The sequence below is a fragment of the Ischnura elegans genome, chromosome 10 (genome assembly GCF_921293095.1).
Source record: "Ischnura elegans chromosome 10, ioIscEleg1.1, whole genome shotgun sequence".
NCBI classification, from domain to species: Eukaryota; Metazoa; Arthropoda; class Insecta; order Odonata; family Coenagrionidae; genus Ischnura; species Ischnura elegans.
In genome coordinates, this window is record NC_060255.1 from 33176652 (window position 1) to 33198364 (window position 21713).

Consider the following 21713-nt stretch of genomic DNA (forward strand, 5'->3'; position numbering starts at 1 on the left):
GGTATGGCTGGGTCAGGGTGAAGTGCCCGATTCTCAGTCTTGCAATCATGACCTCCTCCCTACGACTCCTCCCTACAGAGGAGGGCCACACTGAAGTAAACGGTTTGATAGCTCGCAGTTTTTTATTTTTCACGTTTTTCCATACATCACTCCACTGCCGTAGGACAATTCTGCACAAAACAGTATGTATCTCCTGATAGGGTGCCAATGCCGAAGCCTACTCCGGCAGCGTGAGTGCCGCCTTTACTTTTTAAGTTTAACAAAAAAGTACGAAAATATAATTATGAATAGCGCCACAACTGAGATTCTCCTGTCGGCTACAAAATTTGCTGTCACCTACTGCAAATGTATATAGGTTTGCAAAATTGTCACTCACGACGCTGACGGCAGTACAATCCAAATTTCAAGAAGAAATAAGATATAACCAGGGCTGTTAACCGAAATTATTTCGTGTTAATGTAATTTACCGAATTTTTACCTCTTCAATGCTATTCCTTCGATTGCAAATACTCCATTGTAATCATCATCAGGACCGTCGTATCCGGCGGGTAACTCAAAAGTGCAGTAAGAGAGTGAGCAGGAGACGCCAACACCAAGGATAGTGCCACTGAAAAAGTCGTATGAGTGTTTTTTATTGTCTCTTTCATTGTCTTTTTTATTGTATCTTACCCAACTTGGCCCCTATGAAAAAATTGTATAAACCTGTTTCAAATTTTTATACATTCTTATACATTGCCATGGTAATGTATAAGAATGTATAAAAATTTGAAACATGTTTATACAATTTTTTCACAGTGGGGTCATATTTGTATTTGATACGTCATCGAGGTACATCAAGAGTATATATAAATAAAATACTAGATAATAGATTGATAGATTTCACCTCTTAGAAAATAACAAGGTTCTCCTCGAGGTTGGGATAGTTTTGAATGGTGCTGTCGCCATTCAACTTCCCTGTGACCTCTTTTAACACTGTTTCCCTCCTATTAATTCCACATCCTCTTCCTCGGCAGTTGTTCGCGCTGAAGCGGGAGTGGAGGCCGGTGGCTGCGAGGGAGACGGCCAACACGATCATGCTGGGTGGACTGATTGGGAGCGGCTCGGGCACCGCGGGCCTCGGAGGCCTGGCGGGCACGGGCACTGGGGCTGCGGCGGCCGCGGCAGGCGGCATCTGCCAGGACGAGACTGAGGAGCTGCGCAAGATCAAGAAGGTTCAGAGCTTCTTCCGGGGCTGGCTGTGCCGGCGTAGGTGGAAGCAGATCGTGGACGAGTACATCAAGTCGCCGCACGCCGAGAGCATGAGGAAGAGAAATAGGTGAGTGGATCCCATGGCATTTAGGCATCACAATAGATCATCGGATACGGTGGAAAGAGCAAATCAATAGGACTACTGGAAAAACTATCTCGATGGCTAATTCTGTTGGGCCTCTTCTTCATAGAAATTCTAAACTCTCATTAGAAACGAACATTCTTCTTTACAATAACATGCTGAAACTACTGTTGAGTCATTCATCTCCGATTTGGCTCATGGCTGCGAAAACTAATCTCAAGAAGAGTTCTCGAGATCGCCACCGCGTCAGGAACTGTATTTCTGGCAACGTATCGATGTCCAAATCGGCCATCGTCCTCAGGACGAGTCGGACATCGATTCGTCGGCAGTAATACAGTTCCTGACCCGGTGGTAATCCCGAGAACTCTTCACTCAGTCCATTCACCGAGAAAACACCACGTCTTTCTAGATCTCAAGAAAATCCAAACTACTGAATACAAAATTATCCGACGAATAGCGACGGCACGACGCCCTGGTACATCAGAAACCGCGACTTATAAAAAGACCTACGGATTACTCCTATCTTGGCTTAAGTTAAAGCAAACCACATTCAATTTCACTTCAATTCAATTCAAAGTCTCTGGCACCCACGAATGGCAAAACCATAACTTCGCTCTGGCTCTTCGAACATAAATCAAACAAACATAAAACCTCGAAGCATCGCCTCCTTCCCAACCATATTCCCTTCCCCTTACCTTCCTGCCACACTGTGGCTAAACTGTGATCATTATTTCCTGAAACGACTATAGTGAAACTCACTTGTGGCTATAGTGAATGGCTGGGAATGGCGAAAAACCAAAAGAAAAGAAATTTCGGCGGGGCGTGGGATCCACGGTGTCAGCATCTTATTGGTAACAACTTCTAAAAGCGTTGTAAAATTTACAATATTTCTAAGTTGCTCTCATGTTAGGCACTGGCCGTTAATTTTTAAGACTCTTTTTTTCCAATTTTTCACAGAATAGAATCCTGACATTGATCTCCTTGTGGTAATCTATTTTTGACCATACAATAAACAGTTAACCCTTCACAGTCAATATTTATTTTATTTTAACATTATATATTTTGTTTATATTCTTATTGAACTCATATTTTGTAAACAAATCTTCTACTAGTATTTTTTTTAAAGGTGAAACCACTTATAAATATGTTTTCCATAAGTTTTTAATACTATCCTTCACTTATATTTGAGACATTCTTTTGGCATCGGGCAAGGCTGTTGAAGACACAGGTTTCGAAGATCGACTCTCTAATCGTCATCTATACTGCATTTGCGAATGGAAATGACCATTTCGGAGGACTATTACATCTTCAAATTAATCTTTCAATGAGTCCATGATTACACGAGGTACATCGCTGACGCGGCATAAGTGAGCCATTCCCTTGAAAGTGGCCCATATTCCTATAGATCGCCTAATATTAGCATGCTGAGGAAGTAATTTTGATCGCGCGATCCAGGGGACTCCTGAGTGAGCCTTTGTTAACGCGTCTGAAGTGGTCCCTATGTGAACTTACAAATTATTCTGTTATTTGGTTGAGGCTTTGGCGTTTTTCAAGTTTGAGCACGGATTCGTAAAGGTGGAGTCGCCTCCAACGGCTAAGGCTTATTGACGAGTTTTTTACTATCAGTCTCAGCTCTCATGACGATCTGAGAGTCACTCGTCGAAACGTCGCCTTTCAACATACTCACCCGATGTCTAATCCGAGAATATTTCCCATTCGCCGGGAAAGCTTGCAATCTTTCTTTGAAGGGCATTTTTAAATGAGCTCCTTTTTACACCTTTTTCTCCCAGTGTTACGCTGTGTAGAATTCTGTCTTAATCTCTTTGCGGTAATTCATTTTCAATCAAACAATGCACACTTAACCCTTTGAGTTCAAGTAAATATGAATTATATTTTTAAATTATAGTATGTTTTAGACTTTTACTGAATTTTTATTTTTTATAAAAATCGTCAAATAATACATTTAATAGGTGAAACCAAATATAATAAGGTTTTCCTTGAATTCCTTTATATTTACCGTCACTTGTATTTGAGATTTTTTTCCTAAACTACTACCAAATCAGCAAAAATACCTTCACAATTTCAGTAGAGCGCTTTGAAAATCGGTTGGCACTAAAAGGATTACTAAAACTACAGTCAATATGAAAATTACAGAGGTAAGAAAAGTTCACTGCCCTTCATGCAGTGCCTGAGAGGATGTATCATTCCTACTTAGCCGGTCTTTTTGGTGTTTTATTACTTGCATAAAAAATAGGACATTACCTTAGGAAATAATTTTTATATACGAGACCTCAATCAATATGTTCCTGAATCTTAACTATGAAAATAGTCGCCGCACGCAAAGAGCATGGAGAAGCGAAATAGATGAGCCGCATAAAAGTTTGACGCTTTTCCCCCTTAGTTTCATGGAATTGAAAATTATATTTGATCACTTGCAGACAAGCCATTCTTAAAATTATTTGTTATGAAAATAAACGTGGATAAAACATGTTTATTATAATAATATATACTAATAATAAAATAATCTGCAACATTTATATACTGTAAAATGTTTTCAATTATAATATCAGGATATCCCACCGACTAATTCCCTTAAGTTTATGCAGTTGAGAAATGAAGTATTTTACTTGGTTTTTTCAATCATGGCACCAAATGAATATGAAAATTCACAGCCTGCAAACCACTGAAGAGTCTGCAGGATACTAAGAATGGCAAAATTGACAAAATTAAATTCAAACAATCAATGCTTATGCATCTATAAGAATTAAATAACTCGAACGCTCTTCATCCAAACTTCGGTCAATATGTCAACAATCTATCTTCTCCTATCTTTATTTATTAACACGTAACTGATGTTTAAACTCAGATAAGGCTTTTATTTATTTTTTTCTATTCAAAAATGTTATGTCTTTTTTTAATTCTGGACCCGTAGCACTAAACTCAAATGTAATATAAATCGTTGGCATATAGTTATAAACGCATTCTAAAACACAGCTATAATTAAAAATATACTCACGTGTTTATTCTCAATTTTCCTTTTTGTAGAGGGAGACCCGATTAAAATTCTCAGTTCCGTGGCATGAATTAATTCCATTTCACTCGAATGCCAGCGAAAATCAAGGAAATAAGAAAAATAGGGCGCAAGAAACTTTCGAAACACTCTCTTGAAATCCAATTCCGATTATTTGGATGCGCCCGGTGGCCATAATATCGATTTAAAATCACTTTCATTTCCCACGAATGAACTTTCACTTTTGCTCTCCTCTCACATATAGAATGAGGATATAGACATATTTTCGGTTAGCATCACTTGTCAGAGAAATGTCTATCAATTTTATTAATGTGTGTGGATATTTTTTTAAAAACTATTATTGCTATGAATCATTCTTAATCACTGATTTAAATCAAGTATTTATCAAATTTGGATCTATGGGTAAGCTAAGTAGGCTGCCACTTAGGGCTCCGGGGAAGGGAATCGCGGAAAACACATCCTAATGATCTCAGGCTAAAATTGACGCAAAAAGGCTCAAAATTATTTTTAATGGTGATGAAAGGAAGAAAAAATATCGAATTGCTGGAATAGGATAGTTGTAAAATTATTAATAAAATATAAATGACTAGAAGGCACTTTCCTTTCCTTTGTACTTTACTTCCCTGCATAGGAGCGTTTCAGATTCCAAGGTGATATGGGGTAGGGCCCAGAAATATGCTCAGCTGACACTTGGAAAATAACCAGGGCAGGCTGATGTGATACTTCATGTCGATAGTAACTTTGATCGTGGTTTTTTTAACCTATCCACTCTTTGCAAATTGGTTTTCATTTGCTGATCGCCATACAAAGTACCCTGATTAACTGGAGAAGAATGGAGGTGAAAACAAGAATGGTTCAGGTCTCATTCCTACAGGAAATATATATTTTCGACCTACAGCTAAGAATGCGTAATGAAGGAAGGGTAGGGAGGGAAGGGTGGAGAGAGACCCAGAGTCGGCTTTCTAACGTTTTCAAACACATTCATACGCCTAACGAAGGGCTCCAAGGGGACCACGGCTTAACACCCCATCCGACGGAAGGAGTGCTGCACTTTAAGTGACCTCACTCACACACACGTGAAACGCGTGACATGGAGGAAACAAATTTCTGGTCCTAATCCATAGATCCTCGCGTAAAGCGGGATCATTAATATGCACCTTTGCCCGCTCATTTAACGCCCTGTCGGATGATCAGAGACGCGACTGGTCGAGGACGAATATGATCCTACAGCTGGAAAAACAATACGTGGCCTAGCTACATTATAATATATATAAATTTCTCTACCATCGTATTAATTTTTACTGATGCCTCTATTTCTTTATTTCCGTATTGATAAACTTGTAAAGAGAGCCCTGGTACAGAGGAAGAGGGGGCCGGATCGTGGCCTCATCTGGGCCATGTAAAAGAAATCAAATAAAATTAAATCCACAAGGCACTCAAGCATGGATTGGGCAGACACTGAAAAATGCTACCGCCGGGATTCGACCCCGATTCGACTGGTTAGGAAGCCAGCACTTCAGCCACCATACCAACCCGGTCCTCCGTTTGTCATTAGTTCCCCCCTATTAAAAAGCTTCTTTTCCTTGACAAATCATGATCCTTGTGTCACCCTAGTGCGTACGGGACACACTTTTAACCCAAACTATGCAATCGGTAATCATTCCGTCTGAATTTTCGTATGCAGTTACTCGTACATATTTACATAACGTAAAGTATATACTAATTGTCAGAGTGGACCACCGAGTCTTTCGTTCGTTGACCTACAGAGAAAAGGGATAATCAAACAAGTTGGAATTATTGCCCTAGGCATTTTTAGGTATTGGAGCGATGACTTCGTTTCCTCAAAGTTTGGTGATTTTGTAGATGATATAAAACCAACAAAAATCCGTAGGACGGGGAAATAATTTCCTGGAATACGCTCAAAAGAGGAATATTCAGGCGGAAAATTCAAAGACCCGTTTCCCTATGGGCCTAACAGTGGTCAGTCCACAGCAACGGGGTCCTCCCAGTGCTCACCCGTAAAAATTACTCTTCCCCCGTCGTATGGGGTAGCGGCAATTTGCGCGTCAAATGGGCCCGACCTTCCGCGTTCGTTGTCTACCCATCTCTTTGAAGTGCGACGGTCGCTGAGAGATAGAGAGAGAGCCAGCCGTCGTGAATATGTGTAACTTCCGAGTGGAAGAGACCATTTTGCGGGAGTAAACATGGCGCTGCCGAGTGCGCGATGGAAATGGCGAGAAGTAATCGCTTGCGTTCCCTTCGTTTCCCCGCGTGTGCTTCCCTCTGAGACCGCAAACAAGTGGAACTCAGGCGGAAGGTCAGCTTGGCTTGCAACTTACCGCCAGCTCCCTTGATTCCGGATTCGGAAGTTATCACCACCATGCATAGGGGACGTTTATATTTGCTTCATTTGCAAAGTCACGAACGCGAATATTACAAAGGAGGATCCTCAAATCGGTCTCTAAATGTGTTGCCTTCCACCGTGCATTTAAATGGGTTTACAAAAGTCGCCAGTCAAAAGGCGCTGGCGGACAATGTGAACCGAGATTCACGGGGAAATATGGTACAATTAGGCGTGCTAACCAAAATTACACGATGATATGATCTATCAAGTTCATAACTTTTAAATGCTATTCCTTGCCATTATAAACATTAGAATGCAAAATATTGGGAAAAGTGGATCGCATTGCATTCATCACTGCACCGCGGACATTTTTGAAAACCGATTAAAATGCAAACGAAGTGGCAACAGAAATCAGTCTTTAATGGGATTAAATTGGGCCTCCTCTTTATAGACCCCTTTTGCAAAGTATTGAATCCATTATTAACCGTAAGTTTCCCTTCCTCCTTATTTTTTCCATTCCTGCCATAGGGTGGGCACACAAAAACCCTTAGATAGTTTTAAAAAAATAAAATAATTAAAAAAAAGTTGGAGTTTGCAGGGCGCAGATTTCTCACACTTAGTTCAATATTTAAAAAAATAACAAAAAATAAGTAAAAAACTAATCCCCGCAAGCTCCATCTTTTTATTTTTTTGCTATCTGTTTATGTGCAACCACCTTGGGGCATGAAGAAGTTTTATTTATGATGCTCGTACATTGCGTCGTTCTCAAACGTGGCTGTGTATGCATCTACACACATACTTATATGTGCACATATATGCATGTATTTCATATTTTGTCATCATAATTTGAATTTAATCATCGGTCCGCTATCCTATCTTTTTTCCCCTAATCGGGAGTTACCAGTATTGTGCGAGATGGACATTTTTATCTATCTTATTTTAAAAATCAGCGCAGCTATTTATTACTTTTATTAATTTTTTCCCATGGGGATATCTGAATTTTATACTTCATCACCGTGATTTAAATTTTTTACGGCCATAATCCTAGGTTTTTCCGGATTTGTGAATAGCTGCTGCCGCACAAAATGACCAATTTGCCCAGGATAATTTTCCAAATCCATACATGGATCCAATTATGTTCACAATTATTTCTTTCCCATGAGGCATTATATTTGGTGTATGTTCGTTATATTTGGCCAGTTCTCCTTCGATTTTTGGGTAGGACATTTATCCGCGTTTGCCAATGCCTTCCTTAGAGATCGATTTTGGATTAATGGCGTAGTTTACTTTGTTTATTACCCTCATTATGGTTCTTTAATAAAGAATTTATTTTACAGTAACTAAATGCTTGCAAATCAAGGATTAGCGCGATATCATTTTAATTGGCTATTATCTCTGGAATTCCCTGCATTTCTTTTTAAAAAAGGCAATAAAATTATCAAATTATAGTATTTTCTGTAGTTCTAACTTTGTGATCTGTAGAGTTCATAAATAAAAATTGAAGATGGGTGGAGTTGTATGGGTGATCGAGGTTTTCTCATAAGAATCAGAATGTCTAAATATATCCCTACTGAACAACTGCAGGGAAGCTTAAACTCTGGGTTGAGTATTTAAAAGTTGCTGTATTCATTCTATATGATTTTGTTTTTCTGAAAGGGATCTTTGATTTTATGATACCATTTCAAAATTGCATAACTTAAGCTATGATGGGCTGAAGGAGTTTTGGATTCAGCTCATATCAGTTAAGATTGCTTTGAATGAGTTTTGGCGAAAAAAGTTGCACCTCTATCAGGATAAATAAAGTAGTCGGTGGTAATTAAAAAAATGATTTTAAATAAGTTAATGAAAAGCTACCATTAAACTTGATGTATTTCTTAATTTTTCTTTATTATTCCTGATTTTTGATCGACAGTCACATATAATTGGTTTCTTGATATTATAGTTTTCGTTAATATTTTCCGTGAGCCGTTCTTGATATCAACTAGTATGGGCAGAGATTTCACTGTACTTCGTCTTTCCTCTCACTCTACGTTTTCTGAGGCTGAATGACGGATATAATCTTCTCACTTTTATCGGCACATGTCCTGTTACCACCCATGTTGTATCTTTCACTCTTTTGTTTTGGATAAATCCTGTTTCCATTTCCTGGAAAAACGCAGACTCCGGACAATTTAAAGTCCCAGCCGGTAGTAGTCTTCATTCATTCCATTTGCGGGAGTAAACACGACACTTCAGAGAGAGCGCCGTGAATGACCAGGAGTCAGCGCTTTACTTTCCTTCGACACAAACGCTGTGTTTTCTCTCCGTGCATTCCTCCAATCCCGTACATGAGGCGATTTAGCCGTTTAGTCATTGTAGCGTACACTTCTGTGATTTCCAATTAGCAAGTAATCACTCAGTCAGGTTGAATTAGAATCGGTGTCTATGAACTGTGTCATCAATGATTTATTCAAATATTTTGCAGGAAAAATTTACATATTTCTGAGTGAATACCAAAACAATTTTTTCACTCAGCCAAGGATTAAGCATATTATTGAGTCTGCTGAGATACAAGATAATTGGATAAACATTTCTTTCCTAAAAATATGCCTTTGAGGTGTGTACACTCAAATGTGTACGCTATAATCTGTATAAAATGACTACTTAACATTTTCCAATAAATAAACAAGCATTAGGATCTTGTATTTTATTTAATATCACTTGAAAGTAATTTACCATAAGCTAACGAGATGAAGAAATCTTTATAAATCATGTCACTTCCCATTCCAAATCACATTTTAGGTACAGCTAAATCTATCTTTCTAGATTTTTCAGATTGGATTGAGTGTGAATATTTTTGTGCTTAGCTTTGATCGATTGAATAACGAGAGTTTTTCAGGAATTAACTTTTAACATTGCACTTTTAGAGGTAAAACTTTTAGATAATGCCCTGGAAAACTTTAGACTCCTGAATTATTATGAAATTGATATTCTTTGTGCATTAGTAGACGAAGAGACAATGTTTTCTGTATTAATAACTCTCATTTTTCAAATGCCATCCCGCTGACATGATATCTTCATGCGGTGATTCTTACCTTAGGTGAAGTTTCCTAATAATATGTATAGGAAACATACCAATAGGGTGGACAAGGATGCAATGGAAATTCCTGCCATTGTAAGAACTAATTAAATCAAATCAGAAACTTGAATAACGGTATGCGTTAGGTGAGTGTGCGGGATTAAATTGATTAAATGAATACAAATTGTAAGATTCTAACGTCATGATCTCGACTAACAATGTGCCAATCCTTTGCTCGTTCTTTATATGAAAAATAAGACTATGTAGCATGGAAAAAATCCTTATTTCTTTGTACGGGTTTGAAAGAAAACGAGGGAATTTTTCATGGAGCCAAGATTTCTTTCCTCTTCTGCTTGTCAAAGAGATTGGAATAAATTGATAGGCTTGAAGGGAGGTGAAATTTAGCGGAAACTATGGGAGCAGAGATTGCCTTGCTATTGGAAAAAAAGGTTCCCTTTGTTTACGTGGAGTAAGCCTATTTGGAGAACGGAGAATTTCGGTGGAGAAGAAGCGGCGGTGACAGCGGAATTCCCATTATGAATGGCAATGATTTGGAAGGAGCTTGTTTAGAAAGGGCGTGGCGTCTTAGAAATTGATTGCACGGGTCAAGGAGTCTTTTGATCACGGACCGGGTCGATCATAAAAATCAATATCGTGCAACAGTTTTCATGCAGAAATTCATCTCGGGTAGTCAACCGGGTGAATGGCTCCATCTCCAAAATTACGGAAGCTCACTCCGCTACTACCTATAGGGCTTAATTTTGTCGACGTTTATTGGTGCTCTAGGAATGATTCAATTAGCTAAATAACACACCAAGAAAAGTAAGCTTTATAAAAATTAAATTTATTGTCAAATATAGAAATGACTGCAATGTTTGACTTAATTTTCAGCGCTTAGGTTACACTCAACAGTTCTCTCCATTCCCATTCAATGTATATAATTTGCAGTGACGATTGTTACGTTATTTTCCCGCGCTCAAGTTACACAACAGTATTGTGCGAAGATTACCGGTGTTGAGCCCTGAGGATGTAGGGAAAGTCTCTCAACAAAATGCCAGCCTACACCATGCACACCCTTACCCGGTTGGAAATCCGAGAAGAGCTTTCCTCCAAATACCGGTTGCTTCGAAATTAATTGCTGGATTTTAAAGCTTTCTAACATTTATTAAACTTAATTTATATATACAGTGGAACTTGTTTATAACGTCATCAAAGGGAGTAGAAGATTTTTAACGTTATATCCGAGTGACGTTATAAAAAATGCAGCCTTTAATCTGAGTGAAAGGACAAAGTAAAGACGCAAATGTTCTGCTATATACAACACTGTTTATTGAAATCTACTCGTACATTGGAATATGTATAATAAAAAAATGATATTCACAATTAAATATTTTATAGCGTAATAAAAACCTTACTTTACTGTCGAAAAAAATCTGTGATCTTCTTTTGAACGGTCCTTTCAGAAATATAAATTCTCTCCGTTGTGCAACAAACGTCTTGAAGCGCGCTGAGTGTTGAAGCAGTGCAGCAGTGAAGCACTTTTGCAACCTAAGAATCGCAAAATTTTTGACGCTATACCCGAGCGTCAAAATATTTGTCGACGGTATAAACGGGTTTTCGTACAACATAAAATGTTCAATTTTGGCTAGTCTGCATAAAATGTGACGTTAAACCCGAGTTGACGTTACAGCCGATGCCGTTATAACCAAGTTCCACTGTATATACCTCCCCTCTTCCCCCCACCTTTCCCCTTTTTCCAACACACTCCTTTTCCCAACACACTCCTTCCCCACTCAATCTCTCCTTGACTGATGAAGCGGCTACAACCGCGAAAGTCTTTCAGTTTTATTTTTCGTGTGAGTGTTTTCTTCTTTTTTTTTCGTGTCTATGTTTAGTGACTGTGTTTTTGAACATTCATATTATGTGCTACGTTGCATCGCATTTCTGCAAAACATTGAATATATATATATATATAAATCATGTATCAAATAAAAGAACAATTAAAACAATTTTACTTAAAATCCTACCAGCGTTCAATGTAACCACCACTCGTCACACGTCAACATGATATGCGAGCTCTTCCCAAACGTTGATTATTGTTTCTCGAGTAATTGCTGCAACGGCTGCTTCAATACTGAATCTCTATTCGGAAAGGTCAGCTGGTAGTGGAGGTACGGATGTTATTTTCATATGGGGGATCACAACCGAAGTTAATACGTAACGTACGATGCACAGTAACGACATATTACGTCTTTTCTAATTGTAAAACGCAAATTATTTCTGTATGATCTTAGGTTTTCCCGGCGTATCAGTTGCAGAAAAGTTTCTCGCGTTTTCCACCGGTTGATGTCGTCCATGTCTCCCGACGTTTCGATCCGCGACTTGCTGATCATCCTCAATCCCTGAAGATCCCCTGAGGATGATCAGCAAGTCGCGGATCGAAACGTCGGGAGACATGGACGACATCAACCGGTGGAAAACCCGAGAAACTTTTCTGCACAAATTATTTCTGTTATTTAGTCGCTGTCTTTGCTTTCTAAGGGACGGCGGTAGAAAAATTGGAAGGACATGCGCATTTTTACCATCAAACAAAATTGTTTGATTTTCTCTTTCAATTGATGTATTATTTATAGCTATAAGGTAAGTGTAATCAATCTTATAAAGCGTTAAAATCCCGCTATTCACTTTGAAGCACCCGGTATTAGGTGACACTCAACAGTGACAGCGACTACCACCCAGACGTCGGCCTCTTCCCTCCCGAAGATGGTAGCAGAGTGAACTGCCGAAACGTTGTCAATGCAGCCATTCACGCGGTTGATAACCCGAGAGGAATTTATTTACCATTAACTTCGATTCTTTCGTCAAACTGTTTTCATTCTCTCATCCAATCAACCAGGATTGTCTCATCCAAAGTGTAAATTTTCCTCCTAAATAACAAAGCATTTTTTCACATTTTTATACTTATTTGCGCTGTTTTTATTAGCGCTAAGAGCACCTCGGTCTGTAAAACAGGGCTACGGACCAGGGTTTCAAATAATGTTTGAAGACTGGGATTACCATGCCTCAAAAAAATACCTGAGAGCAATTGATTACGGAGTGATTAATTATTTGTGTTTATCACTGCTTTCATTTGGTAGCTCAGCTATGGTAAAAATTTATTGTGCTAGGCGCAAGGCATTATTTTTCCTGGTGCTGATGTATGTAACTTCTTATACACTTCAGTGAATACGGTGGTACGTTTATTTCTTAAGATTCCTTTGAGTTTGGGTATCGCTGATGAATTTCAAATGAATTTTTCGGTGCTTCTTTTTCAGTTTTTCGTTTCTCCAAATCCTATGCTTCGTATCTCAATTTCTATTTTTATTATTTGAAATAATTTTATCATTCTAGCTTGTTGACTGTTTGTCAGTCCCGTTCTGTGTAAATAATGTGCTGTGAACTAATTTAGCTACATTAAATGACAAACTGACAAATTAATCGATCAAAAGGTGGTAATTTTACGTAATGATTTTCTCTTCAGGTATGAGGAATCATTTCAGTCGCTTTTTATTATCTATAAATGATTTAAGGATTTATTTTATGGTAACGCAATAACATCTTACCAGAATACGTATTAAAATCACACAGGAGGGAAGCAATTGAAATATTAGAAATGGTGTACGCTCTGGGAATTTAACTTTTGATTTTATCACCTTCTATTCATTTACTCCTTTGAATAACTTCTTAATATTGACTTGAATGTCAACCGTTGCTTAACGCAGATATAATCGAGTTAAAATTCGAACTTTTGTGGTCATTAAGGAAACTCCCACCCGCACCATGGATATGATATCAGCATCGCGATTTTCGTGAATGAAAATACCATGGAGACTAGGAGCACATTCTGCGAAGCTTCCGAATTAAGTTTCCTCTGATTTACGTATTGTTTCTCCCGGCCTCGTTTGAAATCCTTTTCTTCCCCGTGCTCTCATGTGTATACTCACTTTTAAACTTCATTTCTGTGCGTGGTTTGTCGTTCAGGAGCAATTAAATAGACCGCATGAGGGTAAGCATTATCTCCTCCATGTGTTAATTTATCCTTGTAACTATGGCGACTGAATCTTATTGAAACCTTGAGGTTTTCGTCACTTTTCGGATGAATACCCTTCGGGTGAAGTCATCGTTAAGAGTTGGGAACTGACGAAATGCAAATGGCTTACTGTTACCTTCTGATTCATTAAGCCAGCAATACCTAGGGGATGTATGTATCGCCCAATGACTTTTTCATCGTGGCGCACTCGTTTGACACTTGTACTATCTTCCGGAAATTTCTAGAATCTAGGAATCATCAATAAAGAAATTACCAGTGGAATATCTCAGGGGGAGAGAGCATTCCCCCAAAATGAAATATGGGAAAAGATGAGTCATGAACGTTCCTAATTTTCTCTAAAAGCTGTTTTCCACAGCCTTCTCCGAACTTATCAAGGCTCTGAGAAAGAGTGAAGAAACCAGTATAAGGTTAAAATTTCTGTTATTTGGGTAGTATTACTAGCGGTGGAAGAAGTAAGAAATAAATTATCAGCAGAATACTCCAGGTGAAGAAAGTATTTCACAAAAATAAAAATCTACTCACAGTAGGATATTTAAACATATAAGTGAGGAAAAACTTAAAAGAACTTACAGTAGGAGTATGCTTTTCTACAGAAGTGAGGCATTTAAAATGGTAACAGCGGAGAAAGCAAAAGTAGTCTTTCGAAATGCGGTCCTACAGAAGAATGATGAGGATAAAATGAATTGACCGAGTGGGCTATGGTGAATTTCTTAGAAGAGCAGCAAGGAAGAGAAGCCTTCTTAATAATATGGTGGAAAAACGTAAAGCTGGATTAAGAAAATCGTCGAAGTATTAGTGGATGGCAAAAATGGAGAAATAAAACCCCATATTACACGTATGGAGCAGCTTAAGGAGGATGTGAACGAGTAGGAATACGGATGTGAGAACAGATAAGCTGATAGAAGGATTGAGTGCAGCTGTGTAAAACCAATTTTAGGATTGTTGACCCGAAATGATGTCTGAAACTTTTGAGAGAGTATTGAGTTGACCCTTTTCAGCATTTGCTTGATCTCAAATTTGAAAAAATTCCCAAATATTACCTGAGATATAAAATATTTACTTAGCTATGTTTCCTGACCGACTTTCCTGATTCTCTTGAGAGTTGGTCTATGTTTTTGACGTAAATATAATTACGAGAAAAATCATTATCCTTTGTAAAGGTCTGAAAAAAATTGATTGAAATGAAAAAATTTCAAACAGCAAAATTTTCACAATAATTTAATCCCATCTCTTTTAAAATTTTATAATATAAGACCTGATGAAAGTGAATGAATTCACTGAAGCGTTGGCGTTATTCTGAATAAAATAATAATTATACTGTTGGCGAATTGAGCATTATTATGTGAATTCTACGCTTTCTGCAAGCTTCGTGATAATTATAAGTCAACAATCCAAATATTAGTTGGATGCAGCTCGGCATTCCGCTTGCCTATCCGCTAATGACGTATTTCTTCTTTCTTACATCCTTTGCCTATCCTATGTAACTCCGGGGCCGTCCTTTACCCTTCTTCTCATCCACCTACGATTGTTTTCATCAGGCCATCTTGCCTCATAATGAATCTAAATGATTTGTTCAAGTTTTTTAGAAGACTTCTCTTTTTTCCTACTCTTCTTAGCACTTCCTCGTTCCAAACTCAGTGGCTTAGAGCTCAGCCGCATGATATGCAAGTTTAGCGTTGGTAAAAAAAATTTCAGCTGAGGTACAATTATAATCCATAATTATGGATTTCTTGGAATCCCTTGGATATCAAGCGGCTGCGAACAAATTTCGCGATGACTATCTCAATTATATCGGGAATTGAAATGCAGATCAGTCATTCATTTCGAAGTGAGGCATGTTCTCTTTTAGAATGATGATCCTGATCCCTAGATATCATGATGTATTCATATGTTAAAGCAGCGCCTATTAGCATATTCATTTCCAATATTAAGCTGAGATAGGATTTACAAAGTTGAAATAGGCATTACTTGCTCTTCGTATGTGAATTATCATTCTATGTTTCATGAACATTTCGGGTAAAAATGGCAATGAAGCTAGTTTAGCCACAGAACATGAAACCTTAATCATTTTTATTGACCTTAAATTAAAAAAATGAAGATGTAACGTTTGAGAGTCTATTTCTTCCTTCTCTATGTCAGTAAATTTCCCATGCTTCATTGTCAAAAATTGGAGATCAAGTTATGCGCCTGAATTAAATGCCTTGTAATAATTGTTTTAGATTATATACTTACACTCGTCTCCATGCACGATGTATGAACGGGTAAAGAAGTTGGCGAAAGTAAAAATCCTTAGGTTTTTCCCACGATTTTCAGATCTTTTTACACTTGTTAAATATAATTTTTTTCACTTTGAATGTTTTTGTTAAAGAATACTTCTTTGTCTCATTTGTTATAATCTGACTGTATTTAATTTCAATAGAAACTTTGCAATGTATTCATCTGCTTATATTTACTGCATGAGAAGATGGGACTTCCTAGTCCCAATCTTGCCCAATAAAGTCGAATTATTCTTATTATTACTACTTGTAAACGGGGAGTGGAACTCCTTGGTCTCAGGAGTGCAGGACTCTATGAAATGGGCAAACGGGACCCTTTTCCTCGCAAGGGAAAGAGCGAGGTGGGATTGGAGGGGAGAGGGCCTGGCACGAGTAGGTGGGAGGGAGAGAAAAGAGCGGCCGGTGTAGAGCCTCCTGAATAATTAATGCTGGAGGTGAAGGTCGCGCGGAGATGTCGGGGCGTCGGTATTGGGGTTGTGAGAATCCATGGGGAGGAAGGATATAGGGTGTGTATAAGTATCGTCATGATGCTCCAGAGAGAGGGAGGGAGAATGAGAAGAGCCTCGCTGAAAGAAAACGGTGTTTGCCGTACGGGGGCGACGGTGGGTCTCCCGTGCCGCGCTGCATAATTTCTCCCTCCGCGCTAAAGGGTGCGTGGGATGAGCCGAGAAGAGACTCAGTCGCCTATAAGGACCCCTTTTTCCCCCCTCCCTCCACACCTTTGCCCCGTTATGTATTCCCACCCCTCCCGGCAAGGTTCCCGCGTTATTCTTCGTCGTTTCGCCCACGTCCTTCCCGAAACTTGTCGCCGTCTTAATATTTCAGGCTTCCTGATTCCAATCAGCCAGCCGAGACGGGTCCGCGTGCCTCGGGGCTAACCGCAGTGGGAGATATGCCGCTGACGATGAGAGAAAACTCATTGTTGGAGGATAGTTCAGTGTTTTATTAAGTTTGTTAACACGTTTACTTAGTTGTTTTGTCGCTAAGTTCGTGAGGACACTAAATTCCTATGATGATTTGACAAAATAGTTAATTAAACACGATGTGATCTTTTATCAATTTGTGAATTCGAATTACTTCATGGTTCAGATAGTTTTCTTAGTTGTGATGCTGTGCAGGAATATTTGATAGAATATCTACAATCGAGCGTTATCTTCGCATGAATTTTCGCCCCCTTAATATTTCAGCATTCCTGGTTCCAATCAGCCAGTCAATACGGGTCCGCGTACCTCAAGGCTTAGCGCAGTGGAAGCTAAGCCGCTGGAGATGCGAGAAAACTCATTGCTGAGGGATAGTTTAGAGCTAGAGGATTTTGAGATGGATGTTTATTTAGTTATTTAATCACGAAGTTTGTTAGGAAACTGAATTTCTATGGAGATTCGACAAAATTGTCTGACCATTCGACAAAGGGAGTGCCTGAAACATGATGTGAGGAAGCTAAATTCCTATGTTGATTTAATGAAAGTGTGATTAAGTATTACACATGATGTGACCTTTTATCGAATTCGTATGAATTCATGGTTCATACTTAGATAGTTTCCATAGTTGTGATCTAGTCAAGAAATATTTCAGAGAATATGCCTTAATCAAGCGTGTTCTTCACATGGCTTGTCGCCCTTTTAATATTTCATCGCTGCTGATTGCGTGCTTCAGGGCTAACTGCTGCGGAAGTTTGCCACCGGAGATGCGGGAAAACACATTTTAGGTGTATAGTTCAGTGCTAGGGGATTTTGACCTCGGTGTTTAATAGATATGTGTTCATTTAGCTGTTTAGTCGCGAAGTTTATGAGGAAACAAAATTCCTATTTGATTTGATAAAAGAGTGAAATAAGCATGATGCAATATTTTATAGAATTCGTATGACTTCGTGGTTCCGAGGCTGATAGTTTCTATAGCTATGATGCGCTACAGAAGTATATGATAGAGCATATTTAATCCTACTTTATCTCGGCATGGCTTGTCGCCCTTTTAATGTTTCAGGCTTCCTGATCGTGTACCTCAGGGCCAACCGCTGTCGAAGCTTGCCTAAGGAGATGCGAGTTTCAGTGTTTCATTTGCATTATCATCAGGGAGAGAATTTTTTTCAAAGGAGGCGTTCATGAACAGTAAGGAGCTCATGAGAGGATTTTTATGTAAAGTTTAAAGAAAATGTTTGAGAAGAGTCTGATCTGGCGTTTAGCTTAACAGTGTGGACGCATGGAGACTTCATGGAGAAGGAAGAGAAACGATTAGAGGACGAGAAACGATTAGATTAAATTCGAAATGGGGTTCTTGAGAAGAATGGAGAAAGTAAAGAGGACGGAAAGGAGGAAGAACGACAAAGTGCCGGACATGGTGGGTTTTTGGACGAGATGCAGTGGAGACGGAAGTTATATGTAGTCCGAGTACTGAGCTGGAAGGGTATGTTGATAACATTGTTAGAGGCTAGAATGCTGGGTAAACAAGGGAGAGGAAGGAAGAGAACAGGATTTGTAGTAGGATAAAAAGTAGTAGGTCTTATTAAAAACTGAAGAGGGATGTCCAGGAAGGGAGTGAAGACTGCCAGATGGCTTATAGGTTTAAATCCTGTAGGAATGCGGTTAGAGATGTATAATTTTAATGAAATTTTGATAAGGTATCTCATTTCTTGTTCCTTTTACATTTAATTCACTGAAATACGCTGCAGTTACACTGGTCATACCACGCAAATCTCTTGAAATGTTATTTCTTTCACTGATGGCAACAAGTCGTAGTTTTGTTCTTTTATCTTTAATGGGTAATGGATTTTTTCTTACCATGGTGAGCTGAATTGCATGCGTCATTTCTTTTCAGAGTTTATTTTCGATTTGAAAAATCTTGGATTGTAATGCTCAGAACATTTACTCATTTTTCTTGTTGTTGATAGCAGTTATTTGTACGTTTTTGCTCAAAACGGAGATGATTCCGTAGTCATTTTGGCATTAAAAGCTAAATATTGTTGCTCGAGTGACCAAAATTTGCTTTGCGTCCACGTTGAGTCGAATCACGACAGAGACAGGGATGCTTTTATTCGCTCAGCAAAAAGCAATCTCTCGTATTTCTGAAATTACTGGAAGTAAACAACGAGACGGAGAGGGCCTCCCAGTTGTTTGCTGTAAAGATTAAACTACAGCCCATTAGTTAATGAAAATCTCGTGGAATCGGAACGAAAAACTGTGGGCAAGTATAGGATGAAAGCCGTAAGCTATCTGAAAGCTTTTGTTTTTTCCATGATAATCCCGCTTGTATGTATAATCTTGCTGGCGCATTAAACTGTGTTAATATGCTTAAACCGTGATTTTATATCATTTCTATCAAGCCCTTGTGCCGCACTCTGCAAATGAAAATTTTTAACTCCGTTCTTTACCAAGCTACCGCACAAAATTAAAGTATAAGACAAAAATCCTCGAATTATATCTCCGAGCTTATGTTCACTTTGAAATCTAGATTTTTAATTACATTAAAATTTTAAAATGAGATTTTACGTGCATAAAATTAAGTACTTGGCTATCTAAAATACTAATATAGACGCATTATGCCTGCGTGATTACAAATCATTGCGATTAAAAATTATTTTTGATAATTTGAGCAGGTATAATTTTAGCCTTTACTAGCCTTTGAGTTTATTTTTATTCATGTGGTCGATATTTTAGGAATATTCTTAGTATCTTCAAGGATTGCTTGTGAAATAATTGCGTATTCCATTCCTTGCTTCAATGCATATTCAGAAACTTAGGACGGCATTATGTGGTATCGATACATATCTACACTTAGAAAATATTGACAACCTACGCAGCGAATGATTTTATGCGATCCAATGTGAGTTCATTGGGTAATGATGATGGTGAAGTTGCCAATAAATACGCATTACTTCTTTGAAAGTGGATGTAAATTTTATTTCTAAATGTTGGTCCAACGAAGCTTCAAAATTTTAAATTACAACTCATAAATTACCCGAACAAACGACTGGAAAATAAGGCTTAGATACTATCGTCAGTAAGTGGTCAACATATTAGACGCACTATTGCAATTACTGTACCCGCTGTACTTTCCCTATTTTTGGGTGTGTAATCCTAGTTTAAATTTTATTTTGCCATCTTGAAATTGTTAGGAATTTAGTTTTGACGCTTTTTAATATTTTTCTTAGTTATTCATTTGAATAATACACTTATATAAATATATGTGATATATTGAGATACAATCAAGTGCTAACAAAAATCTTGTTAACTTTACCTGAAAATTTCGAGGAGATAACTTAAGTTTCCCGAGTAATACGTCAACAAAAAAGGCCCAATACATCCGTTCCAAAAGATACTAATGCCTCCTCTTCATCTGCATATGGATTATTCCCTAAAAGCTGCCTTAATAAGTGTGTTGTGGAGGTGTTACATCACAAAACAGAAACATAATTTAGTTACGCTTTGTGTGCGATGTGACTGCCTAAACTGCATTTCGACGTAGCTCGTATTAAAGCGGTTTATAGTTCATAGAAAGCCGAATTCCTACACCTAACTGCCCATAAAAATATCTCTCTTAGATTATTATTTCTGTCGGGCCCGGAAATATAGAGACCTTCCAAGATAATGGTCTCGCAGTCGCTACTAAAGATATATTTTCTTAGTATATGGGCAATCTGCTTCTATCAGAAATCTAGTTAGCCTCGCACGTAGCCTTCGAGTCTATAGTGGCGCCCAAAATAAGTAATTTAAAAGCTTTGTAACACTATCTGTTCGGCCGTAGCAGCTTCTGGCGAATCGGGTTTCTTTCCTCTATGTATTACTAGTGGAAGGGTTCGTTGATTCTTTACCGGGAGTACTCCAACGAGAATTCTCAATTAGAAGGCATTTTATAGCTATTATGTCATCAAAACAAAAATTTCAGGCGTTGCACTTTTATTCCCTGTATACTTAACGACAATGCCCTTTCATAAGTATGGTGCTTCGTCAAGTCTCTCATCAGCCTAGTCATCTCAGCCAAGTACGGCACCTAAATTTTTAAGGTCATTAGCCCAGGGAAAAAACGGGACATACATATTTAAAAATATAGTTCCAATCACGTTGCCGCAGGTCAAACTTACCCTTTCCCTTTTTCAACGCAATACTGCGTATTCTAAATACTGCAGCGGCAGCTTTATCCTCGAGTAGTTATAATTAAGATATTTGACAAAACATTTGCGACTGTGGTATTAATCAAAAATGCTTTTCCCGTTTGTTATTCAAAAGAATTATGTTTCCCATTTTAGACGGTATCCATCGTGGTTAAAAAGTGAAATAAGGATGCAGTAATCAATTCATACTTTCCATTTTAAAGTAATTTTTTCCCTGCTATTTCATCTGTCCTTTGCGCCAATATAATGTAACCAACGTTTATTAACTTTCATTTCAGCGTTCATATGTTAATAACTCGAAAAGTATAATTATCACATGCCAAAATTTCATTTTTATCATTTTTACTCTGGTAATGAAACTCTTTTTTTCATTTATTTACAAAGTTACGTAAACTAGTAGAAGGGCTTTGACTGCGTAAAAATGTGGATTTTTCAAATGCCATATTTTAAAATGCCATACAATATTTTTTCTATGTATTT

General features: G+C 38.2%; 1 protein-coding gene across 4 annotated transcripts in view; it reads left to right on the top strand.

Moving 5' to 3' along the window:
- The window catches only part of LOC124166353 (ras-specific guanine nucleotide-releasing factor 2-like), a 590936-nt gene that overhangs the window by 457663 nt on the left and 111560 nt on the right, over nucleotides 1-21713 (top strand). For all 4 annotated transcript variants that reach the window (XM_046543819.1, XM_046543821.1, XM_046543822.1 and 1 more), the window contains exon 5: nucleotides 1014-1315. In XM_046543819.1, the coding sequence (XP_046399775.1) occupies nucleotides 1014-1315 (302 nt within the window). The remainder of the gene's footprint in view (nucleotides 1-1013; nucleotides 1316-21713) is intronic.